We start from the raw sequence: 19,494 nt of genomic DNA, 5'->3' as shown, positions 1-19,494 counted from the left end.
TAACAAGTTTTTTTAAAAGGAAAGAAAACTAAAGACATCATCTGTTCCGTTCCCATAGGAGGTGCACGGATGATGATCCCAGGTGATAATGACTTCTGAATGACATAAGTTTGTCAAGACCAGAATTCAAAAGCTGCCACAAAACTTGTTAGCACAGAATGCAAGCTTTAGATACGATACCACATTATGGAAGAATGCCATTTTGTTTCAGTAAGTGGCAGAGTTACTGCTCATGGCAAAACTCAGTATGAAACTTGCAGCTGGTGGCTCTGAATATAGCTGAGTGTTAAAATAATCTGGAAAAAGCCCTCTTTAAAGTAAAATTTAAAATAGGTCATGAACTAAAGTTTTTTTTCCCTCTAGGTTGCAATTTTTCAGTATTCCTTGGGGTCTCATGTTTTCCTACCCCTGTTTTTTGATCAGAAAGATAACTTGTTCCTTGTATCATATTCTGAGATCTGAGAACACAGTGACCTTATGAGCAAGAGGTTGCAAGCTGGGGAAATTTCTGAAATTGTGGTGGGATTTCTACCATGCAAACAACTAGTGTACAGCCAGGAATGCCATTGCAAAGTGGGGATTACATCTCATGGGATACTTCCATCCTGCAGACCTAGTCCCTCGTGTACACGCGGCTAGACCACCAAGGAAAATCAGCATTTACAGAGAAAGCCAACAAAAACAGGCGTTACCTTCTGGGAAAACAGGGTAGATAAAATTAGACACAGAAAGTAACAAATCCAGTCTTTATTATAAAATATACATGGAAAGAGCTTCCATTAACAAAAACATGAAAATAACTTCCATTAAATAAAAGTAGAAAGTTAGAAATTTAACCGTGATTGTAAGAAAAATTTAGCTATTAGTAAGAAAAATTTAGCTATTATATTAGCTTAATTGAAATTACTGTGGAAAATTTATTAGTCATTATTCATGTAATTCTGATTAAAATGCCATTGTTGATTAACTGAGTTTTTCAATAGTATTTTAGGTTCTGAAAAACATGAAAATAACTTCCATTAAATAAAAGTAGAAAGTCAGAAATGTTTACCTGTGATTGTAGGAAAAATTTAGCTAATATATTAGCTTAACTGTGGAAAATTTCTTATTAGTCATTATTCATGTAATTCTGATTAAAGTGTCATTGTTGATTAACTGAGATTTTCAATAGTATTTTAGGTTCTGTGTCCTAGGTCTGCAAATTAGTCTTGCTAGTGTTTTTTCCAAATGGAAGCACATTAATATCTCCTTAGATAGTGAATGGAGTTTACTGTTCAAATCCATTATTTTCTGCTTGAAAATTGAAGTATAATTTAAAAGTATAATACATTAGAAAAATCCCTAAAACAAAAACTGAAAGTAGATTGCAGTTGGTGAAAATGGAGATTGTTTCCTAACTGATATTTGTAACACTTGTTTTGTAACTTAGCTTGTATGTGACATATCTATTAAAAGTGCGGTCATCCACCTGTAGGGAGCTTTACACTCATAAATATCTTTTTTTCCAGTGGAGACGGCACTATGAGAAAAAACATTGATGTTTGGAAAAAGTGGACCACCTTAAATAGCTTGCAGCTACATGGGTAAGTAAAACTTCATCACTGCTAACACTGGGTGACAAGTAGATTAGCAGAGATTTATTGTTATGCAAGTGAGCATCCGATCTTTAATTAGAGAGCTGTAAGCATCAGAGGATGGTCAATGGCCACCTTCAACTGTTTTATCAGAAGTTATTTGAAAACCTTTCAAGAGCAATAACTGCAAATTGTATACATTTCAGATAACACGTTTATTAAAAATGCCTTCTATAAAAATTTCTTGCAACACTTCAGATACGTATTTTTCCATGAAATGACCGTTTACCTCTTGATGTATGCGTTACTAATCTTTTCTCTCTGTTTTTGTTCTTTTGTATCATCGTTTTGCTAAGAGACATTTTGATCTCTTAGAAATATTTTTCGGTTGGCTTTTTATGATGGGGAACTATTCATTAAAGAACAATTGGAAAATTCTTAAAGAGAAATCTCATAACACGATGATCACGTCTGTTAATGTTTGGTGTGTTGTATTGTTTTTCTGTTTACAGGGATTTTTTAAGTACTTTTTCCAAATACTTCTGATCATGCTGTCTGTAGAGCAGTGTATTCTTTTTTTCATTTGACATGACAGATGCCATGGTCTCGCATGCAGGACTGTGCTGTGCCTGAGCCACAGAATACTAATTAGCATCCACCACAACCAACTATAGCAGGAGGCCTCGTCTCCATCAAACACTGTCTACTGTTTTGTGACACAGAGACAAGAGTTAGGACTGGAATGTATGATACCAAATTTTCATAAAAAAACCACATATTTAGGAAGTATGGAGGTTTTTTAAATAGTGAAATTTCATCTGATATGTTGAATTCTGTTGTTACTGAACTTTGTGCTCTGCTGGTTGACATATTGGGAAAGGTTAACAGAGCAGTAAGAATATTTATATAATACATTTTTTTAATTAACATGCAACACTTTATATAAGTTTACTCTAACTTCATTTAGATCCCTAGAAGGTTTTTTTTTTAAGTATAATTGTGTTATAAAAGCTTGTAATGAATATGTGACATAAGGAGGTGCTTCTAATATGTGCGCTTCATGGATACATTTGGCCTTGCAGTCATCTGGTATCTCCCCTTAGCTTACAGCTGCGGATTGCAACACGCGGGGCTGAACAGCTGGCTGAAGGTGGAAGGATGGTGTATTCCACGTGTTCACTAAACCCTATTGAGGATGAAGCAGTCATAGCATCTTTACTGGAAAAAAGTGAAGGTAAGCATGCTTGATGGATCTTTTACTAACAGCATAGGGGGCTTTTCAGAAACACTGTTTTTCTTTGTGTTTTGTATTCATGTAGACCTTTTCCTGGGAATTTGTTTATATGATGAACCTATAACTTAGGGTTATGGGTTAAGGAGATGTCCTAGTTAAAAACATGTGGATATGTGGATTTGCTGTGTTTTGTGAATTGATTGGAATTTGGAGGTTTGGAAACAAAAGGAGCTTTGGCTATTTTTTTCTAAGTTTGAAAGATTGTGAGATCCTTATCACTGCTTTTTTAAATTTTTAATTGTGGTACAATACACATAACGTGAGGTTTACCATCTTAATCATTTTTGAGCCTGCAGTTCAGTCCCGTTAGGTATATTCCCATTGTTAATCACCACCACCATCCATCTCCGGAAATCTTCACCTTGCAAAACTGGAACTCTGAACTCCTTTAAACAGTAGCTCCTATCTCTCTCTTCCCTGCCCCTCACACCACCATTCTATTTTTTGTCTGTATGGATTTGACTACTCTAGACCTCACAGAAGCGGAATCATACTGTATTTGTCTTTTCGTGACTGGCTTATTTAACTTACTGCAGCGTCCTTGAGGCTCACTTGTGTTGTTGTCTGTGTCAAAATTGCATTGCTTATTAAGGCTGAACACTATTCTGTTGTTTATATAAACCGCGTTTTGTTTACCCATCCATCTGTTGATGGACATCTGGGTTTCTTCCACTTTTTGGCTGTTGTGAGCCATGCTGCTGTGAGCATGGTATGCAGATACCTCTCCAAGACCCTGGTTACGATTCTTTGGATATACACTCAGAAGTCAAATGGCTGGATCATAGGATCATATAGTAATCCTGTGTTTAATTTTGGGGGGACCCCACCATGCTGTTTTTCACAGTGGCTGCTTCATTTTATATTTCTACCCCCAGTGCACAAGGGTTCCAATTTCTCTACACATTCAGAGACACTTACTATCTGGGGCTCTTTGTTGTTAGTAGCCATCCTAATGGGTGTGAGGTCACCTCATACAGTTTTATGCTGAGGAACCGACAGATAGTACAGAATATTCTGAAACAGCAGTGTATTTCTACAGTGTATTGATATAAAATATTTCTCCTTTCATGTTTAGCTAGAATGTTAACTTTTCCCATCATATTTTCCTTAGAGCCAATAATGAGAAATTTCAAACTTAGCATGTTTCCTGCACCCACGTGTGTGAAGTCAGTTGGTGCGTAGTCAGTGAGAGAGGCCTTTCCTGGGCAGTGCCCACCCGCTGCTGTCCTTCCAGTGAGGCTCCCTTTGGCGACTGGCTGGTCTGGGTTGTGCCCTCAGCCCTGCGGTTGTTGATGCCTTCACAGTCCTTTAAGCTGGAATGTAATGTTGTGTTTATTTTCCTATGCTTATGTAGACCTCTGTAAAGATGTCATTTCTGGGTGATGTTTTCTTGCATGGTCATAATTGCCATGGTGTTGGTGATACTTTATTCCAAAAGGTGTGTGAGGGGGAGTATGGGGCACATAATAGTTTAGTTGTAGTGAAATTACACCTTCAAGTGTGATTTGGGGTCAGTTGTTAGGACTGTTGAATCCTGCTCAGATTTTTGTGTTCATTAGCTAGGAATTTAGGAAACCATGATTCCAGGCAGCTTGAGCAGCACAAACACCTCCTGTTTCCCTTGCCACAGTCTGCTTTCAGATCCTTGAGAAAGAAAATGGACTGCATTTATTAATTTGCATGCCTAGTTGCCATTTACGACTCAGACTTGAGGGTGAGCCCCAGTTCCTGGGCGCGCTGACTGCATTCTTGGCTGGTGCTCTTTGTCTTTTGTAAAGACAGCTTCCCCCGGTTTCTCGGTGAGCAGCTTTCTTGACTTGGGGTGAGTGGTCACAGCCCCATCTTGTGCTGCTTAGCTTCAAACGTTTGTAGATTCTTTAAGCATTTGCTACTCTCCTAAGTCTGTGTTGCCTAGTTAAGTACTCTAGGTGGTTAATTTTGCTCCTTTTTCTGTTGTAAGCTTGTGGCTGGGACCAAAAGCCAGGTCTCCTGAGTTCTCAGGTGAGAGAGGCTCTTGTCCACACAAGCCTGTCCTCACTCGTGGCCGGAGTCACCCTTTGCAGGCAGGACTTGCTGGCCTGAGTCCACCGGCCTTTCTTTCCTCACATTGGAGATACTTGCTGTTTGCCTGTCTCATTACCGCAAAATTGTCCCCGCTCAGAGAACATGCTGTGTGCTCTGTGGGCTGGCTGTGCAGGAAGGAGCAGACCTTGGCTGAGCCTTAGAGTGGGTGGTTGCTGGTGATTTTGACTGGAGGGGGTGTGTGTTCCCCACCTCAAAGTGCTCAACAACTTTACTGGAGAAGGGGCAACATGGGGTAGCACTGGCAGCTTCCAACCCAGGTGCTGGGGTGTGGAGATAACACCTGATGCCTGCCCTGCTCATCTGTGAGGCCCCTGGACAGTGTTTGATGGAGAAGCCCGTCATATTTGCCTGCACTGTCATTTAGTGTTGGCTTTTAAAAGGAAGAGGATTCAGAAATGATGGCAGAAGTCAGTACGATGCTTGCTTCAAAGGTTTCTTACTGCCATTCCTCCACTTTGGGGATTCTTTTCCTTTGTTTTTGTAATTGTCCCATTTTCATTGTTTTCTGGGAGATTTGTTGAATTTTCCTCTGCTGAGAGGCTGTCACATCAGTATCTGTGCTAGTAGCTGGTCTCACTGGTTTCCTGTAATGGCCTCACCTTATAGCTTCTTATTGTGTCACTGGTATGGACACTTAAGGCCAGTGTGTTTTCACAGTTCTTATCGCATTGTTTTTAAAACTGGGCTGACTGTGTCCCGATGGGCAATTTTAGGAAACTTCCTGGGACCACGAACTTGAGGTTTAAAAATTCCCACAGTTCATTTTCAGCTTTGCTCTGGGATGTTTGTTAGACATGCCTGCGTGAAGACCTGCAGCATCGCCCTGGTGTGCACTGGAATGGGGAGACGGAGCAGGCGTCCTGCAGCCCAGCCTTCTGGTTGTCTTCTTGTGGAGTTAGTCTTGCGTCTGTGGCAGGACTCCTCAATGCCCTGTCATTGGAACAACTTTATTGAGCTGTCATTTACATATTGTTAACGTTTGCTCATTTTAAGTGTACGGTTCAGTGATTTTTAGTAAGTTTACTCAGTTGGCAGCCCCTTACCACAGTCCAGCTTTAGGCCATTCCCATCACCCTAGCAGACCCTTTCTGCCCAACAGCACTTGCTCCTCATTCCAGCTGAGCCCCGTCAGCCACTCATCCACCCCGTCAGCCACTCATCCACTTTCTGTCGATGGGTTTGCCTTCCCTGGACATTTTCTGTACATGGAATCATATAATATGTGATCTGTGTCTGGTTTTTTTCACTGAGCATAGTGTGTTATACTTTTTTGAAAAACAAAAGACATCCATGCTTTTGCTGCACAGGTGCTTTGGAGCTTGCTGATGTGTCTAATGAACTGCCAGGGCTGAAGTGGATGCCTGGAATCACACAGTGGAAGGTAACCTTTCCTCGAGAACTTTCATTCTAAAGAGTAGGTGCAGCATCACTGAAGTAGAGTCAAGTTTCAAAGCATTCACGTGTGAGTAACTTGAATAAATACTACATCTGCTTATGCCAATTAGAATCAATTTCGGAGTGTTATTTCATGACACATTTCATGACAAGTGGCATGTTTATTCCTGGCAGTGGAAAAGTTTTTTTTTCTCCACGTACAGAAATAAACTCTTTTACTCTCATACCTGTAAGGGTAGCTTTGCTTTTTTTTTTTTTTTTAATTGGGCTGGGATTCAAGCCTTGTTTCCAATATGAAGTAATTCATTACGATTTTAGGCCAGAAACAGCCTGAGACTTGTTTAAAAAGAAAAAAACTAGATGGAAAATGTTATTTTATAATGCTTGTCCTGGTTTTTAGAATAAATGTATTTCATCTTTGTTTTTAACAGAATTTATGTATTAATAATTTGGGGATTTTCTGTAAAATTGTTTTGTTTTGTCTTGGCAAATAATCTTCCTATCTTTGGAGTGAATGAGAATCACCATTTGTCACCTTTGAGAGAATGGATACTCCTGCCCTGTGATTTTTGTTGGTATTGGATAGTGCTAGTAATCTGGAATGTACCCTGTGGTTCTGCAGGTAATGACGAAAGATGGGCAGTGGTTTACAGACTGGGACGCTGTTCCTCACAGCAGACACACCCAGATCCGACCCACCATGTTCCCTCCGAAGGACCCAGAAAAGCTGCAGGCCATGCACCTGGAGCGATGGTGAGCTGCTGGGGCCTCCAGGTGTGGGGAGGGGGGAAGGTTAAGCCCCATCCCTGGTGAGCTGGTGAGTCTTGTTGGGGTGAGTTGGAGGCAGCAGGTGACATTGCTGTGAGGCTTGGGTTATGCCAGGTCAACCCCATGTGTGTGAACTTCCCAGCCAGTATGGCTCTTGTGCCTGTTGCTGGCATTGAGCATTTATTAATAGTGAAATTGGCTAGCATCTAAATGGTAATGCTTAGGGGACTTCATGAACTTTTTTTTTTGAGAGTCTCACTCTGTCATCCAGGCTGGAGTGCAGTAGCTCGATATCGGCTCACTGCAACCTCTGCCTCCTGGGTTCAAGCAATTCTCGTGCCTCAGCCTCCCAAGTAGCTGGGATTACAGGTGCATGCCTCGCTAATTTTTGTATTTTTATTAGTAGAGACAGGGTTTCACCACGTTGGCCAGGCTGGTGTTGAACTCCCAACCTCAGGTTATCTGCCCACCTCGGCCTCCCAAAGTGCTGGGATTACAGGCATGAGCCACTGTACCCAGCTGTCATGAACTTTTTAAAGATTACAAAGTGGGCCAGGTGCAGTGGCCCAATCCTGTAATCCCCAGCACTTTGGGAGGCCAAGGCTGATGGATCACTTGAGCTCAAAAGTTTGAGACCAGCCTGGGCGACGTGGCAAGACCCCATCTCTACAGAAAAAAAAAAGAAAAATACAAAAACTGGCCAGGCAGTGTGTTGCATGCCTGTAGTCCCAGCTCCTTGGGAGGCTGAGGCAGGAGGATCTCCTGAGCCCAGGAGGTGGAGGCTACAGTGAGTTGAGATCACGCCACTGCACTCCAGCCTAGGCAACAGAGCCAGACCTTGTCTCAAAAAAAAAAAAAAAAAATTTAAGTTTACATATTGGCCATTCTATGAGTGAGGGTCGAAGACATGATTTTTCTCTTGTATCATCTTTGCGGTATTTGTCTTAATAGTAAAAGAATGCATTTTTGATTAGTTCAGAGGTGTGAATTATATATATATATTTAGCCTTAGGATATTACCCCATCATCAGAATACTGGAGGGTTTTTTGTGGCAGTATTGGTGAAAAAATCTTCAATGCCGTGGAATAAACGTCAGCCAAAGGTGAGTTTTTCTTTTTCCAAAATGACATAACATTTGATCTTGTACATTTAAGACAAAAACTAACCGGAGTTTAGTAGAAGTACAGAGGAAAGAGGAGCTTCTTGCTGTGGGCAGCAGGAGAGCTGACCCTGAATGAGGGGGAATTTCATTTAAATATCAAGTTTTCCAAAAAGCAGAAATTTCTCATAGGTGATAGGTAAGTGGAGAAGTCAGTGTTTGGGGGAATGTATTCCTGCCACACTGTAAATCCAGTTATTTAATAAAAATTGAAAAGACATGAAAGATTGCTCTGTGGCTCTCAATTGGAAGCCCCAGGTTTCTGTGCTCTAGTTCCTTGTGAGTGGTTCATTTCACCAATTACAGATAGCAGAGCTCTGCTGACCCCAAGCCAGCCTGGGTTCACCTTGGCTGCAAGAAATGATGACAGCCTTGTTCAGACCTGGCTAGAAAGATGCAGCCCGGCCTGTTTGCTATGGATCTAAACTGCCTGCTGGTTCCTTTCCAAGGCAGGCCAGGAAACAGTGGTGAAGGAGTGTTGCCCTCATCCTAACATGCAGTCCTTTGTAATGCGTGCTGTCTCACCTGTATCACGCCAGCATTATTTATTAGTTCATAAATCAGCCTTCCATGATGAAAGAACCTGGCCTGGAATCAAAGTCTGGAAGTCTGTATTTCTTTAAGATCCATGCTTGAAAATTAGGACAAAAAACGCTTAGCTTTGGAGGAACAAAAAGGAAACAGTTCCACAAAGAGCTCCAGCCTTTTTCTGGGGCACGGTTTGTGCATTTTAACGTTGGAACGTACAGCCTCAGACGGGCAAAGGGGGCGACTGCACTTCTGCCGCCACCAGGGTTTTTCTGTCAGGTTAGAAGGTATTTCACTTTGAGGCTAAAAGTCTCACAAGGTATCTTAACGCTGATGGAATGTTATTTTCATGGAATCAGTATAAGAAATTATATTGTAAAGTATTAGATACTTTGCATTCATTCATACTAGGTTTCAGCAGCTTGTGTTTTAGACTTTGCACTTGTCACATTTTAAGTGGTCAGTGACCACAGGCTCGTGGCTGCCCAGCTGCAGAGCACAGTGGAGTCACAGAGGAGCCTGTCTTAGAGACGCGTGCTTTAGGTTGGTCTGCATTGGGGCTTACATTGATGTTTCTGACGTGTTAATACTTACATAGAAAGGTTTTGACATTTTTTCAGTTAGCCGCTTATGTATAGTCTTACTTTTTAGAACAACTTATTGTCATTTTCTCGTTTAAATAATATGAATACTTCTCTCTTTCTGTTACTATGTCAGTTTCTTATTCACTTAGTTCAACAGATCTAGTGCTAGCATGGCCTGTGCTGCTGTTGGTCTTACTGGGAACGCAGGTAGAGTCTCCATGGTCAGGATGCCGTGATCTGTTGTGGCGCTGAGGCCTGTAAGCACTTGGCTAGAAGTTAGGACAGGGAAGCTCACACTGACCTTGGTATTTGAAGGTCCCAGAATGAGGTTGTTGAGGTAGAACAGAGATGGGAGAACATGCCCTTGGAGCTGGACTCAACAAGAAGGCCCCTCTGGGAGAAGCTGAGGTTGGACAGGAAGGGCGTGTGCCCTCACTGACTTGCTCACAGGCTTGGGGTTCATCTGTTTTGGTTTTTGCTTTTTTACATTATATTAACATGGAAATAAAATGTGTTCCCTGGGATGCTCCCGGCTTCTCTGCTCAGTAGCTTTGTGGCTCTGAGTAAAATGAACTTGCCTGTGTTGAAATATCCTAATTTTTAAACTTACTTCATAGGGACTGAGGAATTACGACTTTTATCAATTTTGTGACCTGTTAAAATGTTAAAAAGGACATGTATTTTTTAAAGATCTTTAAGTAAAACATTTTGCTCATTCCCAAAGCCAAATTTAAATTATACCATGGCCCTAATTCAGAAGTTCATTCTTTGGCAGGTGTTTCCTTGGTGCCTGGGGCACTCTCTCTTTCTCCCAGTTCCTGTGGCAGTTTGTCCAGGTGCCCAGGAACAGTTCGTACCCTCCTTTCTCGTTATTTATATACTTGTCTTTTTGCCCCTGCGGGTATTTTAGAAATCGTGCGTGGTGCACTTTGTGTCCTTCAGTGTGCCTTACCCAGAGCAGATGCACGATAAGCATTTTTACACGAGAACAAGCTGGTGGTGTAGGCTAAGGAACAGGCTGTATATGCTCTTTGTGGGATTAAGGTAGAGTCAGCTTTAACTCCAAAGAAACTGTCCATGAATTTTGTTTATAATAGCAAGTAGATTTAAAATGACACTTTAAAAAAAATTCTGTTGTCTTTCTCTACATATAATGCTGTAGAAAAATATAACTGATGCATTTTGTGAACTTGGTATTTTTAACTTTTCGTAGCAGCGCAAAGAATGCTCCTCTTTGTGTGTCAATGAAATTGTTCTCTATGACAGCTTCAGGGGAAATCTGCAGAGACCAGAGAAAGCACACAGCTGAGCCCTGCAGATCCCACAGAAGCGAAACCCACAGACCCCTCTAAGCTGGAAAGTCCGTCATTCACAGGAGCTGGTGACACAGAAATAGCTCATGCAACTGAGGATTTAGAGAATAATGGCAGTAAGAAAGATGGCGTGTGTGGGTAAGAAAAGGGGTTATGTCTTGATCTAATACTCTGGTGTCTTCACAGTCCTTTTGGATTAAATGGGATCCCAGAGCCACTTCTTGGTCGGTTTGAGGGGGCAGTACATGTGTGGTATCAGGCACATGCGGTGTGAGGGCTGGACTCTGTGGACGCTGGAAGGTTTCAACATCTGCCACAAACCCCATGTTGCACAGAACTGACAGAAAGGAAGAATGTGCTTTTGGTATTGAAGGTTACCACACATTACAGATTGATTTGTCTCATCCTGATTCCCTTTTTAGTCCTCCTCCATCAAAGAAAATGAAGTTATTTGGATTTAAAGAAGACCCATTTGTATTTATTCCTGAAGATGACCCATTATTTCCACCTATTGAGTAAGGATTCAGCCTTTTTAATTATTCATTTAAAGAAATTTACTATAGAGTGTCAAATGTACAACTGATCACATGTAACCATTGTTTTGTGTGTAGTTCTGTCTAGCTTTTTTTTTTTAACCTTTTTAACTGCATATTAGAGCAGGATGAAACTAGAGGTTACTCAATCTTTTAATTTAAGGAGAAAGTAAACTTTTACTTTGTGAACATGATAGATAAAAAAAAAGCTGGACCGGGCACGGTGGCTCACGCCTGTAATCCCAGCACTTTGGGAGGCCAAGACGGGCGGAGCACGAGGTCAGGAGATTGAGACCATCCTGGCTGACACGGTGAAACCCCGTCTCTACTAAAAATACAAAAAAAATTAGCCGGGCCTGGTGGCGGGCGCCTGTAGTCCCAGCTACTCTGGAGGCTGAGGCAGGAGAATGGCGTGAACCTGGGAGGTGGAGCTTGCAGTGAGCCGAGATCACGCCACTGTACTCCAGCCTGGGCAACAGAGCGAGACTCCGTCTCAAAAAAAACAAAACAAAACTGGACTGTGATTATGAATCTAAATTAGTTGTGATCCTGAACCTAAATTACTCAATTGAGTATATAGACGAGTGGCCAAGGTTGTCTAGTTCAGTTTCTGTAGAAGAAATGAAGAGCAGCATCAGTGAGGGCTAATTAGGGACGACATAGAACATAGAGGAAAAGGGTTTAGGACAAGTCTGACATTCATCTGTTTCTTATTCATTGAATTTTAGAATCTATTTACCAGGGCGGTCACTTACTGTCTTTTTTAATAACTGGTCCTTTGCATACATTTGTAAAAGTCTATTAAAAAATAAGTCTCAGCCAGGCACATCCCAGCACTTGGGGAGGCTGAGGCAGGCAGATCATGAGGTCAGGAGTTTGAGACCAGCCTGACCAATGTGGTGAAACCCCGTCTTTACTAAAAATACAAAAAAAAATTAGGTGTGGTGGCGTGCACCTATAATCACAGCTACTCAGGCTGAGGCAGGAGAACCGCTTCAACCCGGGAGGCAGAGGTTGCAGTGAGCTGAGATTGCGCCACTGCACTCCAGCTTGGAAGACAGAGCAAGACTCCATATCAAAAAAAAAAAAAAAGTCTCAAAAGTAGTGTTATCAGGTCATTATCATTGGAGTAGCGGCTGAGGGAGAGAAGCTGCACTTGTTAATTTAGGTTTCTGATGGAGTTGTGCCCCAAATAAATGTTACGTGGAGGTTTCAGGTGGAAGTGGATGAAGTTTAGAAGCTGGAGTCCAGAGCAGAGCCCAGTGCCCTTGAACCACACTGCAGTTTTGGGGATTGAATTCTGGAGGAGGAGAATAAGATGTTTAGAAACAGTCTACCAGATTTTGAACTCATTGTGGATAAACAACACTGTTTTTATGTACAGGAAATTTTATGCTTTGGATCCTTCATTCCCAAGGATGAATTTGTTAACTCGGACTACAGAAGGGAAGAAAAGGCAGCTCTACATGGTTTCTAAGGAGTTGCGGAATGTGCTGCTGAATAACAGCGAGAAGATGAAGGTGCCAGCCGCACAGACGCTGAGTGCTGTGTGATGCGGGATGCGTGTGGCTTTTCACAGCGGCTTAGATTTCATTTGGAGCAGACCGTGACATCTGCCCTCCCCACCTGTAGCGTTGGCTGTGGGTCCCTGAGCCTGCCCTTTGATTTCAGAGCTGTTGACTGACACAGGGCTGAATGGTTCCTGCCAGAGTCCTGAATCTGGTGGCCTGTGTCTTTTCTGTGCCCCATTCCCGCAGGGGGGTGAGCCATGGTGTAGTTCTCAAAGCTCGCCCTCCTGGGCAGGGAAGGTACTAAAGGTGTAGAGGCTGCGAGTACTGCTGCCCCGACCCTTGGGATTTGTCCTTTGAGGTACTTCCCTTAGAATTTGGCCATTTGGGGGCCCTTCTTTCATTTGCTTTACTGTCCTCCAAACGACGTAAACACAAGTTGTGAGTATCAGTTCGTTCTTACTGGGGTTTCTCGGTGGGTTTCTGCTTCTCCTCTCCTTTCCCATTCCGTGACGGTTGCTCCATGTGGCCCGGCGTCCTTACAGGAGATGGTCCTGTCTTCATCTCTCTGTGTTTCATCTTATTTTTTTACTTACAGGTTATTAACACGGGGATCAAAGTCTGGTGTAGAAATAACAGCGGTGAAGAGTTTGACTGTGCTTTCCGGCTGGCACAGGAGGTAATTTTGGAAGTGGATTTGAACAGCAGTAGCCACAGATGACTGAAGCAGTCGGGAGTAGATGGGCTTGCTGGTCAGCCAGATGGTCTCAGTGGCTCAGGGCTTGGCTGGCACCTACCAGCCACTTGACCCTCACAGGTTATAGAGCTCTCCCAGAGTGCTGGTTTCCCCTCCTAGGGGGGGTGGGTTCCACACCTGTCCAAGGGGAGGGGCCATAGTGAGGGCTCGACCACCATAGCCGCTAAGAGCATAGCCCCTGAGAGCAGGCTATTGTCATTCATGAATGACATCATGGTATCTGTTCTCTCATTCTCTTTATTCACACAGGGAATATATACATTGTATCCATTTATTAACTCAAGAATTATTACTGTATCAATGGAAGATGTTAAGATTCTGTTGACCCAGGAAAATCCCTTTTTTAGAAAACTCAGCAGTGAGACCTACAGTCAAGCCAAGGACCTGGGTGAGTAGTTGGAAATGCATGGAGACATAACTTGCATTCCCTTTACAAGGCCGGCAAAAATGCAGGTGGTGTGCGTTGGGGCATATTTATCAATCATAGTTTTCAGTTTATTTATGGCTACATCAATTTCCAGAGGGTTCTGTAGATCCCTGATTGACAGTTCAGAATGCTAAGGGTCAAAGGCATCTTGGGGTTGGTGTACTTCCCCAGGCTCTGGTGGTGCCCTGCTGCTGCCCAGCAGCCTGTGGTGTGTGTGTGTGGCGTGCAGGGCTGGCCTTTGCTCACCTTGCTGGGCCAGAGAGTCCGGGGAGAGGAGGGGTCAGCCTGTGAGCAGCCCTGGCAAGCCCCCCAGCCAGAGCTCTTGACCCACTTGCCTGTCAGCAGGTTGGGGGTGGGTGGAAGCAGGTCTCTGTGCATGGGCAAATTTGTTTTTTTCTTTTTTTGTTTTGAGACAGAGTCTCGCTCTGTCACCCAGGCTGGAGTGCAGTGGCACGATCTCGGCTCACTGCAAGCTCCGCCTCCCAGGTTCAGCCATTCTCTTGCCTCAGCCTCCCAAGTAGCTGGGACTACAAGCACCCGCCACCACGCCCAGCTAATTTTTTGTATTTTTAGTAGAGATGGGGTTTCACCGTGTTAGCCAGGATGGTCTCAATCTCCTGACCTTGTGATCTGCCTGTCTCAGCCTCCCAAAGTGCTGGGATTACAGGCGTGAGCCACCGCGCCCAGCCAGTAAATTTGTTTTTTAAGGTACACAGCCTCAGGAGACTGGCTAACATGCAGATTTTAATCACCTGTGTTAGAGCAAAATAAGAGTCTTGCCAGCAGTTCTGACTTTTCTGCTAGCCAGCTGGAGTAGATTATTGGTCATATTGCTGCTTTTATATTTCATCAACTTCCACTTCAGATCACTCCAGTGACGTTTTCCCCTAAGCATAAAAATCATTTCTCCAAGCTGCTCTAATTTTCTTTCTGTTGTCTTCATTCTTGTTTATTTTTTTAAATAACTTGCTGTTTAATATTTTTGGCTCAATTTGATCAAAAGTACGTGAATCACTTCTTGCAGTTACGTTTCTTACTTGCGTTTAAAACTTACTCGTGTGGTTCCTTTGGGTTATAAAACATGCTCTGTGGAGTCTGTCTCCCACTGCTGTCTCCAGGCAAGAACCACAATTTAAAGTAGAGATTCTTGTAAAGGATAAAGGACCTGTTTATACTGGTTTTCTTTTAATCCTGCACTTAGATGATTGCAGTATTGTTTTAGACAATTTTTATGTATTTCATGCCATTCTGGGAGTTGGTGTTATAGTTTATTTAATTTTGAATTTTGAAGAATTAACCAGCAGTTAATCCCCAGCCTCCTTGCTTCTCAGAGTGGATTGTCAGGTGACATCCCTTGAAGTCCCTGAATGGCTTTTGCCTGGGTCCTCTTCCAGATCGTCCCTACTGCGCCATTTGGACTTGGTTCATGTATCCAGACGGCCTCTTTTCACCATCTAGATCCTTGAAGCCAAGAATGTAGATTATTTGTTGTTTCCTTTCTTCAGAATACTTAACACATCACTAGGTGCAGAAATGTGCTCAGTGCATGCATCCACTACCTGGAAAACCTGGCAAATGTGTGTCTGTTTCTTTTCCAGCAAAGGGAAGCATCGTGCTGAAGTATGAACCAGATTCTGCGTAAGTCAGTACACACCCTGCCCTTAGACGCACACGCCTTGTCATTAGCTACAGTGTTCTCGTTGGTGAGGAAAGTGACTTGGGAAGGTGGGAACCTTCTTCAGGCCTTTTGTGATTGTTCCTCAGAAGTAGCCTTGTGAAAACTTCAGAACCAAAATATTCCTGTAGGTCATCATGAAGATGCTGTTTCATAGAACACTCAGCTCAGGCTAAGTGAATTTTTACTTACAGAGAATAAAATGCATAGTACTTATTTTGTAAGCATTAGAAACCAGTGAAAATTTCTGTCTTGTACAGAGTAAGTTTGAAGATTGGACAGTTGAGTGAGGTTCCGTTCTTTCGTCCTCATGGCTGGTTCAGCCATGTGTGTTGCTGACATGTTATTGCATCAGGAGTGCTAGGGCCGGAGCATGGGATTTGCTCACGCTTGCACTCACGGTCCCCACGGGACCACTGCTCCACGCTGCTTGCGTGCATTCACGCTGCATCCTCGTGGGGGGCCTTGGGGGAGCAGGTGCTGGTTTTGGCCGCACTTGCCAGAGGAGGAAGCCGGGACAGAAAGTTAGGTGGCTTGCCCAGAGCTCCTCAGCTCACGAGTGGCAGAATTCGGATCTCACCTGCAACAACTCTGTCTTGGTGACATGCAACACCATTTCTGAGAGGAGGAAACAGAATGGGGTCCACTGCTGACTGGGATTTGGGGGAGTGAATAGGTAGAACCACTGTACAGATTTCTTTGGGAAGTTAGTGTTGGACCAGGGATCCAGTGCTAACTTGAAGGAACCACCAAAGCGCAGATCCTGAGGCAGGTGCAAGCTGGGGGTCGGGGCGGGCCCAGCCAAGTAGGGAAGGAGGAGGGACAGGTAAGAGGTTGGCAGGGAGGCCGAGGGGCCACATGTCCTCAGGGTTCAGGCTGTCCGGCTGCCATGTGGAGAGAGGACAGGTGGGGGCTGAGGTGGGAGGGGCAGGCACTTGGTGAGGGAACAGCAGATGGATGGGCTGGGGAGGTCAGCGAGGCCGAGCGCATGAGCACCCTGAGGACCTGCTGGAGACGGATGGTGTCTGGATGGTGAACGGGCAGGAGCGTCTAGTGATTGATGGCTTCTGGGTGTTTTTAACGAGAGTTGGAACAAAGACTCAGAAATGGTTTTTAAAATAACAGTCCCATGTGGCCCACGTAGAAAATATTGGGATATTTTAAGGTGTGGATTCACTTTTCCATATTTAAACACTTGTTTCTACTTGGTGAAATACACAGGTGACAAGTCAACTTCAGGAATAATGGTTTTTTTTTTTTTAAGAAGATGGGAGTTGGGAATTTCTTATATTTTCCTCTCACTTCTTAAAACCACCTTTGTGCCCCTGCTTTACATTAGGAAAAATGGAAAGGTGATTAAACACGGCCGTTAGGAGCCTAAAATCTAGGTCAGAGTCCCGTATGAAAGAAATCAGATAAGTTGAGAGAGGGCGTGTGCAGGTTGGAAATGGTGGCGTCCATCTCTGCTGGGGCGTCGATGCCACCTGGCTGGACAGGTGGAGCCTGGAAGGTAGGGAGGCTCGGAGCATGTTCAGAGAGGCAGGGATGTTTTTGACTGTGGGTAACACTGCATGCTGGGGACGGAAATGAGCACTGTGTGCCCAGCAGGGCTCAGACTGCCGTGTGGGGTCCCTAGAGAACAAATCACGCGAACACTGAGTATCAAAAGGATGGGTGGTCCTGGGTTCTGCTCTGGCAGCCCTGCTAAGGGCAGAGTCTCCCGGTGGTCCTGGGTCCTGCTCTGGCAGCCCTGCTAAGGGCAGAGTCTCCCGGTGGTCCTGGGTCCTGCTCTGGCAGCCCTGCTAAGGGCAGAGTCTCCCGGTGGTCCTGGGTCCTGCTCTGGCAGCCCTGCTAAGGGCAGAGTCTCCCGGTGGTCCTGGGTCCTGCTCTGGCAGCCCTGCTAAGGGCAGAGTCTCCCGGTGGTCCTGGGTCCTGCTCTGGCAGCCCTGCTAAGGGCAGAGTCTCCCGGTGGTCCTGGGTCCTGCTCTGGCAGCCCTGCTAAGGGCAGAGTCTCCCAGCCTCTCAGGAGCTTCAGTCCACTTACGAAACTTGAGGTGGAGAAACGCTTCTCATTTAGTGGGGTGAGGTGACACGGGGCGGCGGGGACAGTAAGTTAAGTTTGAGAAGGAAGTATGTAGAAAGTGTATGTGAAATCTGTAGATGTGGGGCCTCTACTCCATCGTGAACTTAAAGAGGCAAGGCGAAAGCGAGGGTGAGAATTTTACTCAGGACATGAAGAAGGAAGTCCTTTGAGAAAACCTACCCCTCGGATCACAGATGAAATGTCCTCCCAGTAGTTTTGGGGGTTTTGTGGGTATGGGTTTTCTGTGGTTTTCTTTTTTAAGCAGTTGCATATTACATCTCATTCGATTTAGTTATGGGAATGTTTAATGTTCTACATGAAGCCACTTTCACTTGTAGGAATCCAGACGCTCTGCAGTGTCCCATCGTCTTATGCGGATGGCGGGGAAAGGCCTCCATTCGAACTTTTGTGCCCAAGAATGAACGGCTTCATTATCTCAGGATGATGGGGCTGGAGGTATTGGGAGAAAAGAAGAAGGAAGGGGTTATCCTCACAAATGAGAGTGCAGCCAGCACCGGACAGCCAGACAATGAGGTGACTGAGGGACAGAGAGCAGGAGAGCCCAACAGCCCGGACGCAGAAGAGGCCAACAGTCCAGACGTGACAGCAGGCTGTGACCCGGCGGGGGTCCACCCACCCCGGTGAGCAGGCCCAAGGCAGCGGGGGCCCACACCCCTCACACGCAAAACTGGCTTCTTCTGGTCACTGGTGTCTGAAACCAAATCCAGAGCAGCCTGTGGCCTGTAAAGCATATATTTCTAACGACTGCAGACTGGTGGGATCATAGGAGCCTTCTGAATGACCAGGACTGCTTTCTTTGGAGCTGATGAAAATGTACTCTTAGCGTGTTAGAAATCACTCGTTTTATTTTGTTTCTTTGGCCAAGCTGGGTCTAGTGTTTCTTTTGCTGGTAATAGACTTTCAAAAGTTGTACTTCTATCAAGAAACAAAACTGCCCTTGCAGAAATTTCAGGTCTTTTGTTAAGCCTGTATTGGTCTTAAGGTCCAGTATTTTTTAAATTATTATTTATAGAAAGAATCTATAAATTCTTGGGGAAGTGTGTTATAAGCTTTAATAATTACATTGAGTTGCACCTCAGTGGTGTGACATTAACATGCAGTGGGGTTAATATCTGAGGCCTCAGATGACTTTGTGCCTTTTGGAATAAAGGGTAAAATAAACTCTCCCAGAGTAAGAGCTGTATCGTGAATTGTCATACTAATTATTGAGGGGGTCTTACGTGCTTTTATTGAATGGAGTGCTTTACAATTTTTATTTTTAAATGGGGTTGGGATCCTTGGAATATTTCAATAAAATTGATAAAATATATACATGTGTGATTCCTGTTTTTGCTCTTAGGAAGCAGAAAGAACAAACTTTTGGCTAAATGGCAGTGTTAGAATACATCCTTATTTTCTCTAGTGAAAGCGGTTTTACTGTGAAGGCTGCTGTCTCCCTGTCTACCTCATTTTGTGTGTTGGTCTGTACAAACACCACACACTGCCTTTGGTGGATTTGTCTCTGGGGTCTCCACTGTGGAATACTTTCAAGCTCTGTGGCGTGAAGAGCTCCTGTTTCTCTTTCGCCCACATTCTCCACTGAACAATTCTCTACATTTGCATTTGCATCCTCTGGTGTGCTTGCATGTCACTCATTGTTTTCTGAACCCTTTGACAGTAAGTTACAGACGTGTTCCGTTACCCCCTTGCTCCTGTGGTGTTTCCTGGAAACAGAGGCCCTCTTTACGGCTTGCAGCATAGGCGTCAGAAACGCGGATGCAGGTCACCCTCAAACCAGCAAGCTCGCTCC

The 19,494-nt window shown here is 44.1% G+C and overlaps 1 protein-coding gene across 2 annotated transcripts in view; it reads left to right on the top strand.

Moving 5' to 3' along the window:
* The window catches only part of NSUN2 (NOP2/Sun RNA methyltransferase 2), a 32,814-nt gene extending 13,800 nt beyond the window's left edge, over positions 1-19,014 (top strand). The window contains exons 8-19 of one of the 2 annotated variants that reach the window (XR_004671386.3): positions 1,509-1,583; positions 2,678-2,808; positions 6,261-6,334; positions 6,971-7,101; positions 8,123-8,219; positions 10,655-10,839; positions 11,124-11,216; positions 12,619-12,754; positions 13,341-13,421; positions 13,749-13,887; positions 15,525-15,651; positions 18,023-18,153. Coding sequence is in view for 1 of the 2 variants with exons in the window: in XM_003807964.5 (XP_003808012.1) it covers positions 1,509-1,583; positions 2,678-2,808; positions 6,261-6,334; positions 6,971-7,101; positions 8,123-8,219; positions 10,655-10,839; positions 11,124-11,216; positions 12,619-12,754; positions 13,341-13,421; positions 13,749-13,887; positions 15,525-15,564; positions 18,023-18,329 (1,489 nt within the window). In the remaining variant the exon portion in view is untranslated. Of the gene's footprint in view, positions 1-1,508; positions 1,584-2,677; positions 2,809-6,260; positions 6,335-6,970; positions 7,102-8,122; positions 8,220-10,654; positions 10,840-11,123; positions 11,217-12,618; positions 12,755-13,340; positions 13,422-13,748; positions 13,888-15,524; positions 15,652-18,022 lie in introns of both variants that reach the window. The other variant, XM_003807964.5, reaches the window with a different exon arrangement.
* The last annotated feature ends 480 nt before the right edge of the window (positions 19,015-19,494 follow it).

Source organism: Pan paniscus, chromosome 4 (assembly GCF_029289425.2).
Source record: "Pan paniscus chromosome 4, NHGRI_mPanPan1-v2.0_pri, whole genome shotgun sequence".
Classification (NCBI taxonomy): domain Eukaryota; kingdom Metazoa; phylum Chordata; class Mammalia; order Primates; family Hominidae; genus Pan; species Pan paniscus.
This window is presented reverse-complemented; position numbering and strand designations above follow the sequence as displayed.